Source organism: Cervus canadensis, chromosome 20 (assembly GCF_019320065.1).
Source record: "Cervus canadensis isolate Bull #8, Minnesota chromosome 20, ASM1932006v1, whole genome shotgun sequence".
Taxonomy (NCBI): Eukaryota; Metazoa; Chordata; class Mammalia; order Artiodactyla; family Cervidae; genus Cervus; species Cervus canadensis.
The window spans coordinates 55,305,123-55,327,182 of record NC_057405.1 but is presented as its reverse complement, the minus strand read 5'-3'; the positions used below and the strand labels follow the sequence as shown (position 1 = coordinate 55,327,182).

Below are 22,060 nucleotides of genomic sequence, written 5' to 3'. Positions count from 1 at the left end.
CACATATTTGGGTAAATATGTATCATAGAGCAACTTTCATTTGTTTTACTAATTAGTAATCTTAACTTTTCTTGCTCTCCATTAATCTTTCAGGAGCAGATAATTTGTAGGACAAATCAAAGTGGCAAGAAAAAGAATATCTTTGCATGAACCTTTTGATATTCTCTCTTACCAAATCCTATTCCCTGAGAAAGCTCCAATGAGGATATTTCTCTGTGTTTCTGATTCTAAGGAGACAATTTGGACTTTCAAGAAATACCTGTAAAAACTCTTCTAATAAACAACTAAGGATTCTTTAATGTTGATAACAAAAAGTTATCTTTCCAGAAAGATATTACAGAAGTTATGTCTCTCTTACACAACAAATCACACTGCAGGTGGAGGGGGGTGGGGAAGCAGACAGAAAAAAAAAAAAATGCTTTAAAAATCATAAAATAGCTAAATAATGAAAATTTTGTTTCAATCAGGATTTCCAACATAACACAACTACATAATAAGCAAAACCGAACAAACTCTCGGGAATACTAAGAACAAATCTCCTGGAATGTTTTCACATTTTTTATCTTTTAAGTGATCCACACTCAGAGAGGAAAGTCAACAAAACCATCTTACTGTTTCCTATCCAAAGATAAAGTCTTTGAAGGGGAAGAGAGTTTTTCAATTCTGTTACATTCAAGAGATACTCAGTGTTTCCTCCTCAGTAAATTCTCTGCCCTGCACTGGTCCTCTCACAGTTTAAAGGAATAATACCTTTATGCCTATGTATATGCTCAGAACTTTCCAAAACGCTTTTTACATCTGTTATCACATTTATTCTTCTATAAGAGAAAACAAGCTTGACTCCACATTGAATCTGATCCTTTAGCTCTAACCTTTGTGCTCTGTTGCCTGTGCTTACTCATGCTGGTGCGGCACCTCCGTAAAGGAATGTTGCTTATATGCTGAAATATGCATCATAATCCATTCTCAAGACTCTGACCTTTAAAGGTGTAACACTTTCCCATTCATATAGAGATAAATAGGTCTAGAACAGAAAATTATAATTGTCTTGTGGAGGCTTATAGGAACACTGTGACTGGACCCACATGGATAGCTGCCAAGAACAAAGGATTGCAGTACCAAGACATTTGCAACAATCCGCCACACCCCCTTCCCTTTGAGAGTAAATGAAGCCCGAATTCTAACTTGGGTGATGGTTCTTTGGGACAAAGATGGCCTACCATCTTCTAGGTCTGCTGGCTTTCTAAATAAAGGAGCTATTCCTTGCCCTAACACCTTGTCTGTCAATTAACTGGCCTGTTGTGTAGCGAGCAGTGTGAGCTTGGACTCAGTAACAGGGAGGAACTGTTCTTCACATGTTACAGAAAGGAAAACCTAAAGACAGAAAAAAATTTATTCATTTAAGAGGTCATTTACCATGTGTGCTGGGTACTAGGAATGCAAGGTGAAAAAGACAAGATTCTTGCCCTCAAACGTTCAGAGATGGGTAAGAAGTATCACATGGAACTAGTTGTTGTTTGTTCTGAGTGGGATGTGACCCGTCCAAGGTGACACAATCAGTCAGTGGCCAAGGATGAATGAACCCTTTGTCCGAGTCTCCTGCGGCTCACCAGGTCTCATTTCTTGACCTGAACTGCCACCTACCCTGTAAAGTATCTTTTCATTTACCATTCTACTTAAAACAGCCCACATGCTTCACAATTAGAACAGATTATAACTTATCTAAAGGGCTTGACTTAAAAACTCAAGTACAGTTATTACTTGGAAATAAACAGTCATCAAAGAGAACACTGCAAAAACCTCAAGTGATAATTAGTTATGACAGCTCACATCTGGACTCACTTCTGGCCATCTGAATGGAGAAACTGCTGTAAGCACCAGTCACAGTCTACTTCAGAAAACACTGCTCTCCCACTTCAGAAGCTCATTAAGCAATTTTAAAATTCTATTCTCCAACACTATGAGATGAAGAATTAGGAGGCTGGTTCTAAATATGGTCATGACATTAACTATCAGGTAACTTTAAAGAGATCCCCTAACCTTTGTACAAGTCTGTATTTTCATTTTTAAGTAAGGGCACTGACCAAGATCCCAGTGCTGACAGGGTAAGGCAGAATAGCTCATGGGTGCCCGAGTGTGTGGCCTCTGTTCACACAGCCGTTGGCTTAGTCATGAAGAGAAACAACAGAGGGATGGCAGAACACTGTAACTGGGGAGGAATTCCCACAGAGCAAGAAAATCTACTTTACAAAAGCCAGGACTTAAAGAAAAATCAAAGAGGTTAAGACATATCACAAAGAAATTCTCCTGACAAGGCTCTGGGTCCATAGCAAGTTAGAGAGGCACAGAAGGTTAGAGGGTCAAGAGGCTTAAAGTCCTTTTTGCTTGACTGTTTGACTTTAAGGTTTGGAAGGAAAACAGCCAGTGAGGAGGGACAGACAGAAAACTCAAGACAGCAAGCTTTGAAAGACACTTCAGCCAGTGCTTCTGTTGGTGTTTGTTTAACAAGTGTGGGTACTGTACTTCCCTATAAAACTAAAATACATTACTTGTAGGAAAATACCCAGTCCCAGTTCGATGCATGAGACAGGGTGCTCGGGGCTGGTGCACCGGGATGACCCAGAGGGATGGGATGGGAAGGGAGAGGGGAGCGGGGTTCAGGATGGGGGACACATGTACACCTGTGGCAGATCCATGTCAATGTATGGCAAAACCACTACAATATTGTAATTAGCCTCCAATTAAAATAAATTTATTAAAAAAAAGAAAACACCCAACACTGAAGTAAGCCTATCTAACTCACTGAAGTTGAAACAGGAAACCCATTTATTAAAATGTCACTTGAATTGACAGTAGTGTTGTTTTCCTTCCAAGATGCGGCCCCAGATGAATCACCCATGAATATGGGGGTAAAAAATTCAAAATTCATTTCTGAGATGCTCTGGTATATCTATCATCTAGAGTCTATTTATAACTTATACCTGAAACTCTTAGGAAGAAAACTCCTTCCTGTCCTTGTTTAAGCATATTCTGAACATATGAATCAACACTTCTCTGTCTACAAGATTGGAAGAGGTGGAGGGCGGGCAAGAATAAGTACGAACAGATCTCAGCCTGCTGGGATCACTGCTCAGAATTTAAGAGCAGCAGTGCAAACCTGCCCTTCTGTTGCGTCAAAACAACAACACTTGTTGAAAAAAATCTGGACTCCAGAAATATTTCATTTCGCTCTTCGTTTTTAAAAATCAGCCCAGTTTTCACCAGGTAAGCAAGAGGATAGCATAGAACTAGGAGGTGATGAGCGGGGATGTGTAAAGGCAACTCTTCTAAAGTTTCAACAAGAAATGAAATGTAGTTCCTAAAACCTCTTCTGCTGGATTCACGGGTACCCTTGCTGAAGGCTGTTCTCGGTTTGAGTTATTAATAATGAGTTTACCACCCAGGGAATTTATTACGCATGTGGCACTGGCACATCTCAACCTTCCTATCCTGCAGGGCTCAACTCCAGTGCTACCTCCTCCGAAGTCTTCCCTGTGTCCAAGCTGGAAATTCATTCCTCTCGGCTGTAGGTCCCCACAGCACTTAATCTTTCCATCTTTTGTAGCAGTAATTATGTTTTATATAAACACTATAACTTCTTTGAGGATACAATGCTTTGCACATAATAGACCTCAATAAATATTTGTCTAATGATCAACTGAGTGAAATATGAGGAAGCAGCTGGCCTTGGCAAATTGAAGCACTTCTACAACCCAGAATGTAAAAGGAAGTGGCTGTGTGTGTGTGTGTGCATGCACACGCACGCCTCCTTTCAACTTCCCCCAACAACAAAACCCAACTGCTACCAACCAACCGAAAAGAAAAAGCCTAAGCCAGGAAATGTAACTAGAAATGACTAAAAATAGAAGCATATAAAAGCAACATTTTATAAAGGAAACAGATTTTAAGTAAACAAGGGCTGGATAAAAGAGACCGACTCCAGGCACAGTAGTTTTACCTGTGCTAATAGCATAATCTACATACATGCCTGATGGGAATCCACCCAGCATCCTTTTGCTTCCTCTGCTAGGGTGTATGACTGGGCTCTGACTAATGGACCCAACACACCTGGTGAGTATCAAAATGTTCAACCGTTTCCCCATACTGTCATTGTATATTCTCCCTCTAAATAGTTTACTTTGAAGGCAGTCAAAAATACTATATAGCCACAGCAATATTTCAGATGACTTCTGAATAACATACCTTTGTCTATGGAAGATTCTAATACGTTAGGGTTCCAGAACAGGACTTAGGAGAAGGCATTTCCTGCTAAGAATGGAAGCCCCAGAAGTCACTGTGTCATTCTGCCAAGACGGTGCCACAAACAAGAACCAACACAAGAATTTAATGATGTTACTAACATTAAAAGCATATTACATTGTAGATGCATCTAAAATATCCAGGGCGTCTGTGGAAAGTCTCTTGAAATACAATAGAGTTGAGGTTAGAGTGATTCATATAGCCTATGTTACTCAGGCCATAAGAACCTAATACTTTCAGCAGAACCAATGTCAATTTCATATGACCATTTAAGAATACTCTCATAACAAATTATAACTGACATCAGCCTGGACCATAAAAATAATCATACAGCTCACTTTAACAGACATCTGTTCCTGCCAATCCAGTATCTGCCTCCACTCTTATCTGATGTTCCTGGGGAACCCCTCAGCCCAATCATATACAACTAGCCCCCATTGGACTGACCCTACATCTCAGCTCCAGAGCTGTGCATGTATCATAGGCATGGCCTTCTCCTTGGCTACAGTAATTGGTTCAGATATGTCCATATGACCTAAGTGTACAGAATCAAAGTCAAACCTGGAACCTCTGTGGGAAAGAGAAGCTTTCCACTGGAAGCAGAGTCAAGAACAGAAACCAGATGCTGCTGCCACAGGTCCCAGAGAGAAAGTGTGATTTGATGTTGCTGTTTAGTCACTGACTTGTGTCCGACTATTTATGACTCCATCGACTGGAGCCCGCCAGGCTCCTCTGCCCATAGGATTTTCCAGGCAAGAACACTGGCGTGAGTTGCCATTTCCTACTCCAGGGGAATCTTCCCAAACCAAGGATCAAAGCTGTATCCCTTGTGTCTCCTGCACTGGCAGGCAGATTTTTTATCCTGCTAAACCACCAGGGTAGAACAAATCTGACTCCATATTTAATCCATTTCTTCTACCTTAGCCTTTGTGTTCTCTATTGCTTTTGCTACAAGTTAATCACTAAAGGGATGCTGCCATAGCTTAAACATAATGGTCCACTTCTGGGAACTCTGCCTCCCACACCCAAGTGTTAACCTAGAATACTTTTTGTTTAGCTCACAGGAAATGTCCTGACCAGGCCCACCTGGCTGCAGGAAAGTAAAAATCAACACATCCCTTGGGGAGTCTGGCCAGAACCAGGGAACAATTGCAACAATTTATTGTCCTTTTTATTTTACCAGTTCACTTCCCTTTCTGTGTTCTATAAAAGAAACTAGCATCCAAACCCCAGCAAGATGGCTCTTTTAGACACCAGTCTGCCATCTTCTCAGTCCGCTGGCTTTCCAAAAAAGTCACTATTTTGGCCGTAATACCTCGTCTCTAGATTTACTGGCCTGTAGTATGGCGAGCAGTATGACCTTGGACTTGGTAACAAAACGACCTGCCTAAAGTGAAGCCAGCATAGCAAAGGCCCAGTCAAGAGATGGAGATCAGGTTCTCACACAGTGTCTAAACTCCTGCACCATCAGGGCTTTTCAGTTATGCATGCCAGCATATTACATTTTTATCACTTATGCCATTTTAGTTTGACCTGTAGCCACTTGCATCCCAAGGAGTCTTGACTAGTAGTCAACTTTCAATAAAAACTTACTTCAGCATTAGTAAAGCACTCAGTAGCAAATTCCAGGTACACTGAAACAATTATTTTTATGTTAAAATAATAGCCCAGAAATGAACCCACCTATATGGTTAATTTATAACAGAGGAGGCAATCATATATTAACCCAGAGGGGAAAAGACTCTTCAGTAAATCATGCTGGGAAAATTCAACAGCTACATGGAAAAGAATCAAATTGGACTACTTTCTCACACCATATAAAAAATAAACCCAAAATGGATTAAAGACTTACATTTAAGATCTGAAACCATAAAACTCCTAGAGGAAACATAGACAGTATGTTCTTTGACATGTCTTAGCAATATATTTTGGGATATGTCTCCTCAGGCAAGGGAAACGAGAGCAAAAATAAACAAAATGGACTACATCAAACTAAAAAGCTTTTTGCACATCAAAGGGAACCACCAACCAATCGAAAAGGCACCTGCTGAATAGGAGAAAATATTTGCAAACAACATATCTGATAAAGGGTTAATATCCAAAATAACAAAGGACTCATACAACTCAACACCAAAAAAGCAAAACATCTGATTAAAATACAGGCAGAGGACCTAAACACACATTTTTCCAAAAGGACCAACAGACAGCCGATGGGCACCTGAAAATATACCCAACACAACTAATCATCAGGAAAGTGCAAATCAAAGTCACCTCGAGATACTGCCTCACACCTGTCAGAATGGCTACTGTCAAAAAGGCAACAAATAACAAGTGTTGGTGAGGATGTAGAGAAAAGGGAACCCTTGTGCACTGTTGGTAGGAATATAAATGAGTGCAGTAACTATGGAAAACAACATGGGTTCCTCAAAAAGTTAAAAATAGAACTACACAGTGCAGCAATTCCATTTCTGGGTATTCTTCCAAAGAAAACAAAAACACCAAGTCAAAAAGATACGAGGACCCCTATATTCACTGCAGCGTTCCATATCCAAGACACAGAAGCAACCTATATATGTAACATAGATAGATGTAGTGTGTATACACAGACACACACAATGGAATATTACTCCACCATAAAAAAGAATGAAATCTTGCTCTTTGCACAACGTGGGAGGACCGAGAGGGTATTATGCTAGGTGAAATAGAGAAAGACAAATACCACATATTTATATGTGGAATCTAAGAACAAAAGGAACAAACACAACAAAACAGAAAATGGTCATAGATACAGACAACAGGTGGTTGCCAGAGTGGAGGGGGGCGGGAGGATGAGTGAAATAGGTGAGGGAAATTAAGAGGTACAAACTTGCAGTTACAAAATAAGTGAGTCATGGGAATGAAATGTACAACATCAGGAATGTTATCAATAATTATGTAATATCTTGGTATGTGACAGAAGGTAACTAGATTTATTGTGATCATTTTGAAATGCACAGATATATTAAAGCACTATGTTATGTACCACAAACTAACATACCGTTGTAAGTCAATTATACTTCAAAAACAACAAACAAACTCACAGAACAAGAGATCAGATTTGGACTTATCATGGTGATCATTTTGAAATGCACAGAAATATTAAAGCACTATGTTGTGTACCACGAACTAACATATTGTTGTAAGTCAATTATACTTCAAAAACAACAAACAAATTCACAGAACAAGATATCAGATTTGTGGTTACAGAGATGGGAAGTGGGGGGAGTTGGATGAAGATGGTCAAAAAGTATAAACTTCCAGTTATTAGATAAATAAATACTGGGGATATAATGTAGAGTATGATTAATATAATTAATTCTGCTCTATGTTATATACAAAAATTAAGAGAGTAAATTCTAAGAGTTCTCCTCACAAGGAAAACATTTTTTCTTCTTCTATTTTGTATCTATGAGATGATGTTCACTGAACTTATGTTGGCATCATTTCAGGATGAATATGTCATTACATTGCACACCTTAAACTTATAGAGTGCTGTATATCAACTATATCTTAATATAACTGGAAGAAAAAATAATAGGAAATATAATACAGCAGGTGTAGGACCATAAGAAAATCAAATGGGACTTTGTCCCGACCTCAGGTTTCTAATGTTAAATCACTATTATTATTTGTGTCCGATCTTAAGAAATTCATGAGTTCTTTTCATGAAGAATGACAAGGGAAGTGAATCTGTAGATTTCATAATGCAACTCAAAAGTCTGCTCCAATGTTATATTACATATAAAAGATACTATATGAGAAAGGTTTTAAAAAGCAGTTATAAAAATACTGTAGCAGTATTAAATGGCTAATTTAATGTTTCACTTTTGAGATATGTACTTATTGAGTGTCTACTCTGGGTCAAAGACTCCATTACTTTAACACAAACCAAAGTGAAGCTCACTATTAAAATCCCCAATGGGTTATTTCACTTACACTCCACTCAGTACATTAATAGACTGTGTCTTCACTCCATATCCAGTCTCCTTTAAATTAGCAACAATTCCTAATACATCAATACTGGAACCTTTGGATCCAAAGTTTTTTTCACTGTACATTATCATGTGAGCATTTGAAAAATCCTGTTGAGAAAAAAAAAAATTCAAAAGTCAAAGGCTAGCCAATTATTATTCAAAAGTGCCCAAGTATTACTCATTAGCTTTTCTGTAACTTACACCTAATATAGGTCGTAAAGACTGAAGTTCTCCACTGTAGCCTCCCCAGTCATTCCAGTCCTTGTATTCTCCTTCCTCAAGCAAATACTGATGACCTGTAAAGTCAGGCTTCTCATAAGCCACCCAACTACAACAGAAAGAACATGAAAGAGTAGAAATTTTCAGTACTGTTAAAATATCAGTGTCACTGACGAATGTAAATAGCTATAAAGCTAGACATGGACCCATGCATTATGACTATTGGAATTCTTCCCTAGCATTTAAGAGATTAGGAGAACGGCCTCCCTAGTGGCTCAGATGGTAAAGAATCTGCCTGTGATGCAAGAGGCCTGGGTTCAATCCCTGGGTCGGGAAGATTCCCTGGAGAAGGGAATGGCAACCCACTCCAGTATTTTTTTTTCTTTTTTTTTTTTCCACTCCAGTATTATTGCCTGGAGAATTCCATGGACAGAGGGCCACAGTCCATGGAGTCGCAAAGAGTCAGTCACAACTGAGCAACTTTCACTTCACTTCACCAATAAATTAACCTAAGAAGTATATACCAGTGTTGCTTAAAGGAATATAGGGAGGTCAGCGTGTATGTGTACATGTTTGTCTAAGTGTGTTTAATAACTGACTCAAAAGAACTTTAGCAAATAAAACTGGATGAACTTTCTTCCAATAATAATTAATATAGTGTATATTTTGGGCTATTTACAAGCCATTTTCAAGTGTAGACTTTAAAGAAAATATGTAAGCTCTATAAAGTGCAAAATATGATCGTAAAAAATAGAAAGCAAACTAACAGTTCAATTGTTTGGAGCATAATATCAAAAAACAAGATTGTAGATTTGATCAATCTAGATGGCCCTATTTATCAGCCTTGCCCAGCTGACTGATCCCAAACCAGCCCATCAAATCCAGGTCACAACTAGCTGAAGAAAACATGTTTATTCACTCCACCCTGCAATTTGGAATGCTATCTTTGCAGGGGAGATAGCATGTTTTTTATGTTATTAAAGGGAATAAAAAGCAATCCTTACAGGTCATGCCTGTCTACTCACATGCCTCGTAGAACTTTCATAGATCCCACTGATATAAATGACAAATGTTCATCTCCAGTGGCTTCTTCTGTTTCACCTCCTTCCGTAATAAACCTACCCATCTCTGTTTCCAGCTCCATACATTTTCCTTCAAAGAAAGGCTTTTCATAAATAACTACCTATAACAGAAATGAGATATGCCAGTAAGTTGTAAGAAGTTAAATATCTCAATAGCTAAACACTGAATCAGTCACTTAATATCACTAAGTCCTGGAGCACAAAATTTTATAATCACATTTTTTAATTAACTAAATAGAAGTATCTTATAATTTTAAAAATTAGAATTTTTCTCCTGCTGTGGTGTAGCCTGAAGTCAAGGTTCAAAAGACAGGTGCATAATTGGTTTTTGTTCAATGTCTAGAACTGATATTTAGAATTTTTCTCAGGCCAAACTAAGGAACCAAAGTATTGTTAAGTTGTTTTAAAAATGATCAAACTGTGTGTCACAGATGTGCAAACCAGAACTAGCAGAAGGAGAATTTTAGGGAGCATTTGTCTTGAAAAGTAAGGTTTTTCTTTTCCGACAAGTAGCAACAGGCCCTGCAGTTAGTAAATACAACTGCAAATTACAGCTTAATACAACAGGAACCTTCTGAGCGATGGCTACACATACTGTTAGTGCTAACTCGTGCTGTTAGCATCACCTTTCACCTGAAGGTGATGGCATGTATAAGCTGGACAACTCCTGTTGACTGCAGTTATGTTTTATGGAAGTGATACATAAAATCACACAAATATGGTCTTCATGAAGATGGAATGGGAATAAAATTCTTTAGAAATGTACATTACCTTAGGATCTGTAGGGAATTCAACTTTACGGCCACCCTGAAAAGAAAAATAATATTGTAAGAAAAGTGGCTTGTCATGATAAGTTAGCATTTGCTATTACCCGCGGCAGCCTGTGATAAGCCATGGAACCACACAGAGCAACTACATTCTGGTTTGTTTAACTGATGTGGAGACAGTTCTAAAACTGCCAAAAATGCAGGAAAGATATGAGGAAGAGTCTCACAGAGGTGGTCTAAAGCTGAATCTGCATGGTGTCTGTGCTTTTTAACCAAATAGGTGTTTGGTGGTTGTTTTTTTTTAAACTCTAAACTTCTCCCCAAAAGGCCTATTTCTCACTTCTCTTAAAAAGCAGTCCTAAGATTTGACATCTCTGGACTCAAATTCTCACAACCCTCACCTTCTGTGCTTATTAACCTTGCACTGGGCTCACCCTCCAGCAGGGATACAGGCTCCACTTTGCCCGTCTCCACCTCTTTCAGGGTTCAGCTCCCTGTCTGCCTGTTCACGCCTATTTGCTGCCTGGCCCTGGAGGCATTTGATTTCGCAACCTCTGGCTTACAAAGCTGTTGAAGTTCACTTAAGTTCACAATATGATCTGAAGGGCTCCTGAAATAATTAGGTAAACTCTTAGATAAATTTCAAACATCCCATAGAGGATGGGTTTATGGGGGTTGCTATATGTTTAGAATAAAGAAATTTTAATCCAAAAATCTCACTAAAATCATAGAAGAGGTGTCACACAGAAGTATTAAATAAGGTAAGAGTTTAAATCAGCAGTGGGAAAGTCAGAAGGCTTTTTTTTTTTTAAAGGTTGTTACATATATAAGTGAAAAATAAAGTATAGCCAAAAATCTTGAATACAGCAAATGAACTATAATTATAAAGGAACGTGGCTGATTGTAATCAACAAAGCAGGGCTCATACAATCAACTAAGTATGCTTTTCAAAAGGAATCCTTTTCAAATTCTGTGAACTTTACAATTCTGTAGGTCATCATTAAAAACTGCCTTCAAAACTTGAGGCAATTCTTTTACATATTCAGAAAACTTAAAAAACTTTAGTCTTTGAAAGAGGATTTAATTTTAGAAAAAAAAGCCCAGAATTATTTGCATGAAGACAAGCAGACATTTAGATAATTAAGCCACAACCTGTGGCAGGAGGGATAAAATTAAGATAAAAAATTATCTTCCTGACTTTCTAATTTGTTTCAAACTGACTCAGAAGACAACCACAAAGTGGAATTTCAAGAGCACATTTGTAACAGGAGCCTCACTCATGCTCTAAGTGTTTAGTGAACACCTCCTATGATGCAGCTCAACATGAAGTCAAAACAGGTGCAGCTTGGAGCCTCCCAACGCTTAGAGTCTTGCAGAAGAAACAAAGAACCAGGAAAAATACAGGGGAAGGAAGCACGGAATCCTTCCTAAGGGAGGGCTTTGAAGGACAACACTCACCTGGACATCTGACTCCAGGGCCCCCAGTGCAGTCCCCCTGTCATTACAGCAAGCTGGTCCTCAGCAAGCCCTACCCTTGCCAGCTCTGACCTGGCTCGTGCAGTCTAGCTCCGACATTGCCATCTAAAATAATCCTGCTTGGTTTTTAAGATCCACCTGACTTATTGTGCTGTGCTGTGCTTAGTCACTTAGTCGTGTCGGACTCTTTGCAACCCCATGGACTGTAGCCCGCCAGACTCTTCTGCCCATGGGGATTCTCCAGGCAAGAATACTGGAGTAGGTTACCATTGTCTTCACCAGGGTATCTTCCCAACCCAGGGATCGAACCCAGGTCTCCCACATTGCAGGCAGATTCTTTACCATCTGAGTCACCAGGGAAGCCCTGACTCATCGTGATGCTCTCCTAATTATCCCCCTTCTCTAACACCTACAAGATGGACCTTGTCTGTCCTCCTGATTTAATTCTTCACTTTCTCACTTCTCACATCTGCCCTGGGCTGAGCTGTGCACACACATCAGTGACTATGCATGGCCAAGAACACCTATGGGCTTATCCACATTTTTTTTTCCATCTGTAGCAACTATCAAGTTATCCTTTCTATTATTTCTATCTAGCAATAAGTCCCATCCTCTACATATTTATCTTTTAAAACTCTGCTTTATTGCTTTAAAGTCACATTCCCATGAATTATCAAAGTCAAGCAAAGAATTACTGACTCTAAGAACACATGATCGGATTCCATCTTTACCATTTTCAGTGGCCGCATGGATCCAATGTATGCCTCCTCTGTATCCCAGAAGGATAAGTCAGGGTATTCACCAGGTTCCAGGATAAAAGGGGCACCCTGAAATCCAGGCTCTTCATAAATCAGCCATCTAAATAAGTACCAAGGAAGAAACAGATAATTCATCATTTCTGTCAGTGGAACACTGCACCCCACAGATGAGAGGGGACCAGAACAGGGGAGGATGTGGGTCCGGATGATGTAGGGATGCACTTCGTAATGTTGGACTCCAGGAGGAATAAGCCATTATATGCACCTCTTCTTGAGCTTTTATTTGTTTCCTTGGCTTGGCTAGCTTTGTCCACTGGTTTTACTTTCTATTATGAACTGTTTCAAAGCTTAAATGTCTGTTACTTCCAAGTAATAAAAGTAGTTATTTTTTGCACTGTGTATGTATTTAGAAAAGCTCCAGCCAGGAGATTTCACACTTTAAAAGGTTATATCTCATTTGTAACCAAAAATAGGATGTTCCACCTAATCATGTCATAGTATCCAAAATTAGTAACAGCTAACAAATATCTAGAGCTTACAAGGAATTCCATCTGATCCTTACAACAGTAGGAGGAAAAGATACAGTCCCCATTTTACAGGTGAAGTTAAATTGCCCAGGGCCACACAGCTACAAGCACTAAATGCAGGGCTGATCCAAGCTGACCCCAAAGCCAAGCTCCCAGCCATTCTTGGACAGCAGTCTTTCTCATTCCAGAGAGTGCACTGAACATAATTTCTGCTTTCACAGTCACTCAGGATCATCACTGGGAGCATGACTTAATGCACAATGATGTCTGTGGGGGCTCTGAAAGTCTGTAAAGACTGCTTGTTCACAGGCCCAATGCTTTTTGAGTTCTTGGACTTGATTTTTACGGTTTTTCAATACCACACCCTTCTATCAGGCTTGTCAGCTATCGCTTCTGCTGTGGTCAGACAACCAGAAGCCTCACCCTCCTCTAATGTGCTAGAAACCAGGAAACCAGAAAACCATGCCTCACATGAACTGTGCCTAAAGACTGTGCAGTCTTATCAATTTCTTGGTTCCTTGGAGGGTTCTGGTGAAGTTGCTGTTGCTGGAGAAGTGATTTCTTTATAAGAGAGATGGTAATATACCCTCTTGACAAGCAAATGTGGAATTTTTGGTGATCACTTATACTCATTAATTCTTTATTAGTCTTGCTAAAGCATCCTAGCTGGGCTAACTGTGCCAAGTTCCCCAGAGCACAGGCCAAGAGGAAGCTGGCTGTAAAGGTAATCTTTTACCTACAAAATGATTCTGATTCTCCCCTCTATGCTTTTCTCTTGTTCACAATTTTGGCCCAAGGGCACATTTTTGGTGATGGTTTCTGTTTCAGATTCTCCTGGATAAATCAGTAACTTCTTTAGACTTATTAATTATACAGGGATTTACAGTCAAAATCCTACTGGAGACCTATCAACACACACACACACAGTGTTGCGAGGCTGTGTGTGGTGTATGGGTGGGGGAATCAAAACTAATCCACAGTGTTAGAAGTCAGGGTAATAGTTACAGGGACGACTGGGAGGAGTTGGGAATGAGGAGGCTTCTAAGATACTGGTTATGTGCTAGTTCTTGATCTGAGTGATGGTTACACTTTGAAAATTCACTCAGCTTATGCAGATATGATTTGTTATGTACCTTTGAAGACAAATGCTATATGTACTTCAATAATAAATTAACTTAAGGGAAAAAAGAGAAATCTCTCAAATACCGCTGCAATACCCCTAAACCACAAGAAACCAGAGGCTAAGAGTGGAGTCTTTAAACCTCTTCCTGTTTAAAGCATGACAGTTAACGCATTACAGCACTGATGAACCTATTTGCAAGGCAGGAACAGAGATGCAGACAGAAAGAACAGATTGTGGACACAGCAGGGGAAGGAGAAGATGGGACAAATTAAGAGAGTAGCATGGAAACATTCTTTACCATATGTGAAACAGGTAGGTGGGGAATTGCTGGGTAACACAGGGAGCTCAACCCAGTGCTCTCAGACACCCTAGAGGGGTGGGACGGGGTGCGGGGGTGAGACGGAGGTTCAAGAGGGAGGGGACACATGTATACTTACGGCGGATTCACGCAGTTGTAGGGCAGAAACCAACACGTCATTGTAAAGAATTATTCTCCAATTAAAAATGAATTTAAAAAAAGAGAATGCACTACATCTTTTTTGGGAGCCCAAAGCTCTCAAAGGAACATCACACACTGATTTCATGCCCTAGCTAAATAACAGCAGTTTATTACAAAGTGTGCTATTAGGCCAATAACAAGCCAAGGGCCTTGAGGTCTGACTCTTCACAAATGAGCAATCTGAATTTTTTATAAACACAAAGGATGGCTCATCAACAACTGATTCTGAGATTCTGACATGGTGCTTACTGAAGTACTCTTTCATTAGGTCTTTTCTTCTATAGTTTGAGTTCTAAGGGTATGTGTTCATCTGATACTAAACATCTCACTTTCCTTGAAGCATATGGCTTAGTCATGTTAACACTTATAGAAGGAAGGTAATCTGGGATAAAGAGGGTTTTGTCCAAAAACCTGAACACGTAAACTGTCACACCTGAAGACTGCTGTTCTGAGTCCTTCCTCAGTGAGTGCTGAGGGCCTGCTGGGTAACTCAGACAGACATTTGTGAATGTGGGTGGACTTCGGAATCTGAAAACTCATATACAGAGTGTGATCCATTTCCCCCTAAATTCTATTCCAATGAGATACATTCTTCACAAGGCCATCAGGAGATAAACTACCTTCAGGCAGTGTTATTTCACTTTCTAAAGGTATTTTTTTTATTTTCTCATGTATTCAGCCTTTGTCTATATTATGAATAAACTGTATGTATATGAAGTATGAGTTTAAAAAAAAATAACAAATGTGGCTTCCCTGGTGTCAGTAGTAAAGAATCTGCCTGCCAATGCAGGAGACACGGGTTCAATCCCGGATCTGGGAAGATCCCACCTGGCCACAGGGCAGCTAGGCCTGTGTGCCCCGACTACTGAGCCGAGCTCTAGAGCCGAGGGAACACAACTGCGGAGCCACGTGCCCTAGAGCCTGTTCCTCTGCCGCAAGAGAAGCCACTGCAATGAGAAGCCCTCATGCCACAACTAGAGAAAAGCCTGTGCAGCAACAGAGATCCAGCACAGCCATAAATAAATGAATAAAAACATGTTTATAAAAAAAAAAACAACAAATACATACATACAAAAGAATACTGTTGAACTAATAACAATGGTCATCCATACATTCATGAAAATCATTCATGTAATTACTCTTTCAGAAACACCCTCTGAATCAGACAATAAAAACCGTTCTTATCTTGTTCACTTGTTCTTAAACCAAAAACAGTTTTTCCAGCTGGATCCTAAGTCTTATTCTCTAGATTTGGCTGCACATGAATGCTGGCTGCATACAGAAACCAAGGGGATAGTCAGAAGATTTAAATGTGAATGTGCCAACTTGGAGGTTATTCAAACGAGAGTAGGCTCTGAATCTCAAGGGGGGACTGGTACCTTTCCCGTGGGGAGGAGTGGGAAGCACCAGTGTAACCGAGCAATCAAACTTGGTTTGATTAATGCAGCACAAGTATGTGCCACTACCTATAGAAGTAACATCCTTGACAAAAACCTTCAATCTGCATCTGATTATACCTGAAGACCTAACGACCTGTCTATAGACATTTCAGGTGACAGAAGAACAAGTTAAATGATACCATGAAGAAGCACTCAGAAAACCCAGACTATGGCACATATGCTAAGCAGTTGACCTAAGTTCTTCAAAAAAGTCAATGGCATGGGAAACAAAGATGGGGGTATTTTAGAGATTAAAAGAGACTTTTCAAAGAGACAGGACAACCAAATATATGAGCCTTGATTGGATACTAATTAAAAACATCTATAAAAGACATTCCTGAAACAATGGGGAAATTTTATTTATGGACTATTGGGTAGATATTATCATGGCCATATTGAAAATTACTCAGGTGTGATAATGGTAGTTTTGTAGGAAAATGTCATTATAGAGAGATTTGGGATGAAGTTTATAGGAAAGAAGGATCACAATATCTGCAACTTACTTTCAAGTGCTCAGAAAAAAAGATAAAGCAAATATGGCAAAATGTTAACAATTACTGAATCAAAGTGGAGGGCATATGGGTGTTTGCTATCCTTTCTACTTTTGTGCTTATGTCTAAAAACTTTCATAATAAAAAGTTGGGCTTTAGTATACTCTATAAGGAAATATATGCAGTGAATATTAAATAGCAATGAAAAAGAATATCAGATATACTCATCAATATGGGGACTCTCAGAAACAATGTGGAGAAAAAGGAACAAGCCACAGTTCCTTATTTTAAAAGTTTAATAACATTTTTATAAATTTCAAAAGCAAGCACAACTACAACAGTGCAAGGACAGATACTATACAGTAACACTACAAAACAAGGGGCTGAGAAAAACACAAAATTCCAGAGAGGGATCTCACATGTGAAGCCAGGGGGATGGGGACAGGTGGGCTGTGCTGGGTGCTACAGCAGTGTCAGTAACGGTGAGGTTCTCAGTTGCGTGATGAGGGGCTTGTTTGATTACTAGGTTTCATAGTTCACATACGTATGTATATTTTGATATATCAAGTATTTCATGTTAGCATTGATCAAAGAATATGTGGCTATTAAAAAAATGTCCCTTGACTTCAGAACACCTGCATTCTAGTACCTGTTCTTCTGACAACTAATCCTAACAATTAATCCTGCTTGATAAAGTAGCCAAAACCTGTCTTCCTTGATTAAAAGATGGTGTTGGAACAGATGTTCTTTATGCTGCCTTTGAAGTCTTAAAACTCCTTAATTTTGTTTATTAGAAATAGACTCAAGATAAGTCACTTCTGCAAGGATGGGTGCTGGCCTTGCCAGCTGCTTGAAAACTTTACACTCAACACAATGTGAGAGGAAAGTTTTGTTAGAAAGTTCTCATTTTCCCAAATAAGAAATTAGCAAGTAACACACTGGGTTCGATCCCTGGGTTGGGAAGATCCCTGAAGAAGGGAAAGGCTACCCACTCCAGTATTCCAGCCCGGAGAATCCCATGGACTGTCTAGTCCACGGGGTCACAGAGAGTCGAACACAGCACGGCCACTTTCACTTCACTCTGAATGTATGTATGTGCAGAAAAGCCTGATGCAGGCTGAACAGGCCCTGGAGTAAATCCCCTCATGGAATCTGAAGAAGCAACCCCGCACAGCGAAGTCTCCTCTTCCGTCAGCTCACAGGACTGCTGCACCAGCAGAGTCCGCGTCAGCTTGAATACTTGTGACCAGCTGGATTCTCCCAACCCATCAAGACTCCCCTTGGAGATCTGTAAAAGTACAACTGACCAGGCACCAAGCTGACTGAGTTCAATGAGCCCAAGCTCTGAACTGACTTCTTTTTTTTTTTTTGAACTGACTTCTAAGGCAGCTTTCCATTACCCTGATGGCAACGAAGAACCAAAAGAAAAGTGTCTGCCACCATGCAAGCCCATCAAAATGTGTAAAATATGACTGGTTTGTAACTACCACCTGTAAGACCAGGTTAAACTCACTGTAAAGGTAAGAAAAGTTATTTAACTGTAGCTCATTATGCTTCCACATAGCCCAAGCTTGAGTCATGAAATCATCCAGACATGGAGATAAAAATGTGCATGTGTGCAAGCCCAGTCACTCAGTTATGTCCAACTCCTTCCAATTCTGTGGACTGCAGCCCGCCAGGCTCCTCTGTCCATGGAATTTTCCAGGGATGAATACTGAAGTGAGTTAGTGATAGTTCTCAGCCTTAAATACTTTGAGAAAAAAGACTTATAGGTCTCTCTGATGTTGAAAAACTCAAAAGCAGCAAGAGATGAAGAAACCTTTGTTTAGATCCCTCCCTTTCTTCCTAATCTCTAAATATAAAAGTGCCCAAAGCTCAGATGACCTTCCTGCTCTTTAATTAATTTATTTTAATTGGAGAATAATTACCTTACATATTGTGATGGTTTTTGCCATACATCAACATGAATCAGCCATGGGTGTACCTGTGTCCCTCCATCCTGAACCCTCCCCACCCTATCCCTCTGGGTTGTCCTAGCACCGGCTTTGGGTGCCCTGCTTCATGCATCGAACTTGCACTGGTTGTCTATTTTACATATGACAATATACATGTTTCAGTGGTGTTCTCTCAAATCATCCCACCCTTGTCTTCTCCCACTGAGTCCAAAAGTCTGTTCTTTACATCTCTGTCTCCTCTGCTGCCATGCATGTAGAATTGTTGGTACCATCTTTCTAAATTCCATATATATGCATCATATACAGTATTTGTCTTTCTCTTTCTGACTTACTTCACTCTGTATAATAGGCTCCAGGTTCACTCACCTCATTAGAACTGATTCAAATATGTTCCTTTTTATAGCTGAGTAATATTCCATTGCATATATGTACCACAACTTCTTTATCCATTTATCTGCCGATGGACATCTAGGTTATTTCCATGTCCTGGCTATTATAAACAGTGCTGCGATGAACACTGGGGTACATGTGCCTCTTTCAGTTCTGGTTTCCTCGGGTGTATGCCCAGCAGTGGGATTGCTGGGTGATATGGCAGTTCTATTCCCAGTTTTTTAAGGAATCTCCACACTGTTCTCCATCATGGCTATTACAGTTTGCATTCCCACCAACAGTGTAAGAGGGTTCTGTTTTCTCCACATCCTCTCCAGCATTTATTGTTTGTAGACATTTTGATGATGGCTACTCTGACGGGTGTGAGAAGATACCTTATTGTGGTTTTGATTTGCATTTCTCTAATAATGAGTGAGGTTAGGCATGGAGATCTCATCCAGCGTGGGGTTTAGATACCTTCTCCATGCCCACGACTCTAGAGTATATCTCCAGCCTCCCTACCCCACCTAGGATTCCAGTGTCATGTACCCAGTCACCTTCCTGACCTCTTACCTGAATGCCTGGATGGGTAGTTGGCATCTCCCACTTAACCTCCAAAACAAAACACCTGGATTTCACTCCTCCTCCCCGTTTTTTCTATTCCAATAAATGCTGTGGTCCCAAACCCTGGACATTTCTCTGCCCCTCATACCCCACATAAAATCTGTCAACCAATGTTGTTGGTTCTGTCTTCAAAATGTATGCAGAATCTGATTGTTCTTCTACCACCACCATCACACCCAGTCACCAAAACACTTCTTGCCTATGTAACTGCAAATCTTTGCTTCCACTCTTAGCTCTTTACAATTTACTTTTTCACAGAAGCTAGAGTGATCCTCCTAAAACACAAGTTAGATTAAAGTCCTCCAATGATTTCTTATGTTCCTTGGAATCACCTAAAATCCCTCCGGAGTCCTACAAGGTCTGACGTGATATGAGCCCTCTCCACCACCAGTCCTCCTGGCTCACTCTACTGCAGCCAGACCTCCCCTCAATTGCTCAAACACCCCCTGGAGGGCTTTGCAAACACTGGGCTTCCAGCCCAGGACACTTCTCTACCCTGCCTCCCCGCGATGTCCCACAGCTGACTCCCTCATGTCCTCAGATCTCTGCCTAAAAGTCACCAGGCACTTTCCTGACTACTCTCTAAAGTAGCACTTCCACGGTCCCTCTCCATAATTTATGTTTCTTGTAGTATTTTACCTTTGGATTCATTACATATGTACTATCTTACTCATATTCCATTAATACAAACTCTTGAGCAGTCTCTGAATATATGAACACTTATAAATTATGTATATGTAACTGAATATTCTATAAACTTATTAGAAAACATACACAAAGATAACATCTGAAAAGGAGATTTTAAATAAAATATACAGAAGCTTTAGTGCTTTTTCCTGCATTTTGGTGCATGTCTGTCACATGCCCGGGGCTGTGCACTCCACTGCAGAGGCCACCAGCTTCAGTTCTGCAGCCTGCACTTTCTAGCCTAATTTCTCCCCTATCTGAAATATTCCCGCTTCCTTCAAAATACTCTTGCAGTTTCCTGTAATTTTTGAAATCAACATCCTAGGGGCTTTGGAAAGCATTGTGTGAAACTGTTAAAGGAAGTAGCATGCGTGTTGGCCTCCATCCCACCTGAAATATCAGGGGCACACACGCTTTGAATCACCTCCTCTGAATTACCATGTAGGTATAATCTGCAACTCAGCTCTGAATGAATCAAGTTCCTTTGTGATAAGGAAATCTCCACATTAAAAATGCAGTTTTCTCCCTGCACGTCCTCCAAGAAATCATTATCATTTACAAGAAAGCTGAGTTACAGTAACATAGTAACCAAAAAAATCAGATTTTTATGTGCCTTATAAAAATAATAATAAAAGCTTTTAGTCAATAATTACTTAACAGGATAACAAATTAGAGATAGATTATCTGAAGTCCTCTTTTCACACTCAAAAAAGAGCTTCATTAAAACTGTATGGCAAGTAAAATACTCACGTGCCCCAATGTACTTTAATGGAACAAGTCTTCTGCATTATGCCAAACCCCTGCATTTCTTCAGTATCATCAAAGTAGGAATTCAGAAGTCCTAACCCTTCTGGTTCAGTAAATAAGTCAATCTGACTAACTCTGTAATCCTAAAAAAGAAAAAAAGTTACATGAATACAGTATATATGTATAATAGTAACACCATGTATTAAACTCTACAGTAAGCTCATTATTCCTTTTTTTAAATAATTAAAATAAGCTTTAAGTATACACATACATTGCACATATCATCTGCTACTTTATCCCTTTCCTGTTCTCACTCATGACCTAATATGTGATCTTTTGGGGCATACACATTGCATTAGTCATGTATCTCAGCATGACATTCAAGCAAAGACCACCAGAAATGCATCTCAAAAGTTTTGGAACATTATTTATTTCCCTTGTCTTCACTGAAAAACCTGCCTGGCTTTCCTTGGTAACCTGAGTTTTAGTTCCTTGCTCTCCTGTGATCATCCATATCCAGAGACACTAGTCTATAGAGTGGCTGCTTCCTCAACTGTTGTTTTGTGCCCATGGACCCCTGTGGTAACATTCCTTGACTATGATGTGGGTTTGGTCTAAGTCATAAAGGCAAATCGTTTACGGTGATTTACAAATCTCTGCACTTTGGTCACTGTTCCATGCCCTGCATGTCCATCAGACACACTACAAAAGGCCTCTCCTGGCTGAGTGCCTGAGCCCTGATCGAATGTTTATTGAACCTCTTCCATGTTGCAGAGCAAGGTGAACTGAGGTACAGAAAAAATGGTAACACTTGGGTCAGCTCAGGGGCAACTCTTTCAAATATTAACAAAAGAAAGAAAGTTAGTGAACTGAAAAGGTGACTCCCTTGAATATATGTCATGACTTTTATGTGTCAAGGAACCATAAACACAATCTGTTAAAAAAAAAAAATTCATCATGTATTTGGAACCATAAAAGTGTTCCT

At 39.8% G+C, this 22,060-nt stretch overlaps 1 protein-coding gene across 2 annotated transcripts in view; it reads right to left on the bottom strand.

Annotated features, from left to right (window-relative positions):
* CRYBG1 (crystallin beta-gamma domain containing 1) overlaps nucleotides 1-22,060 on the bottom strand; it is a 224,479-nt gene that overhangs the window by 15,883 nt on the left and 186,536 nt on the right. For both annotated transcript variants that reach the window (XM_043438949.1, XM_043438951.1), the window contains 6 exons: nucleotides 21,079-21,218; nucleotides 12,588-12,714; nucleotides 10,385-10,420; nucleotides 9,557-9,714; nucleotides 8,514-8,640; nucleotides 8,275-8,420 (listed from right to left, as the gene is read on the bottom strand). In XM_043438949.1, coding sequence (XP_043294884.1) covers nucleotides 8,275-8,420; nucleotides 8,514-8,640; nucleotides 9,557-9,714; nucleotides 10,385-10,420; nucleotides 12,588-12,714; nucleotides 21,079-21,218 — 734 coding nt within the window. The remainder of the gene's footprint in view (nucleotides 1-8,274; nucleotides 8,421-8,513; nucleotides 8,641-9,556; nucleotides 9,715-10,384; nucleotides 10,421-12,587; nucleotides 12,715-21,078; nucleotides 21,219-22,060) is intronic.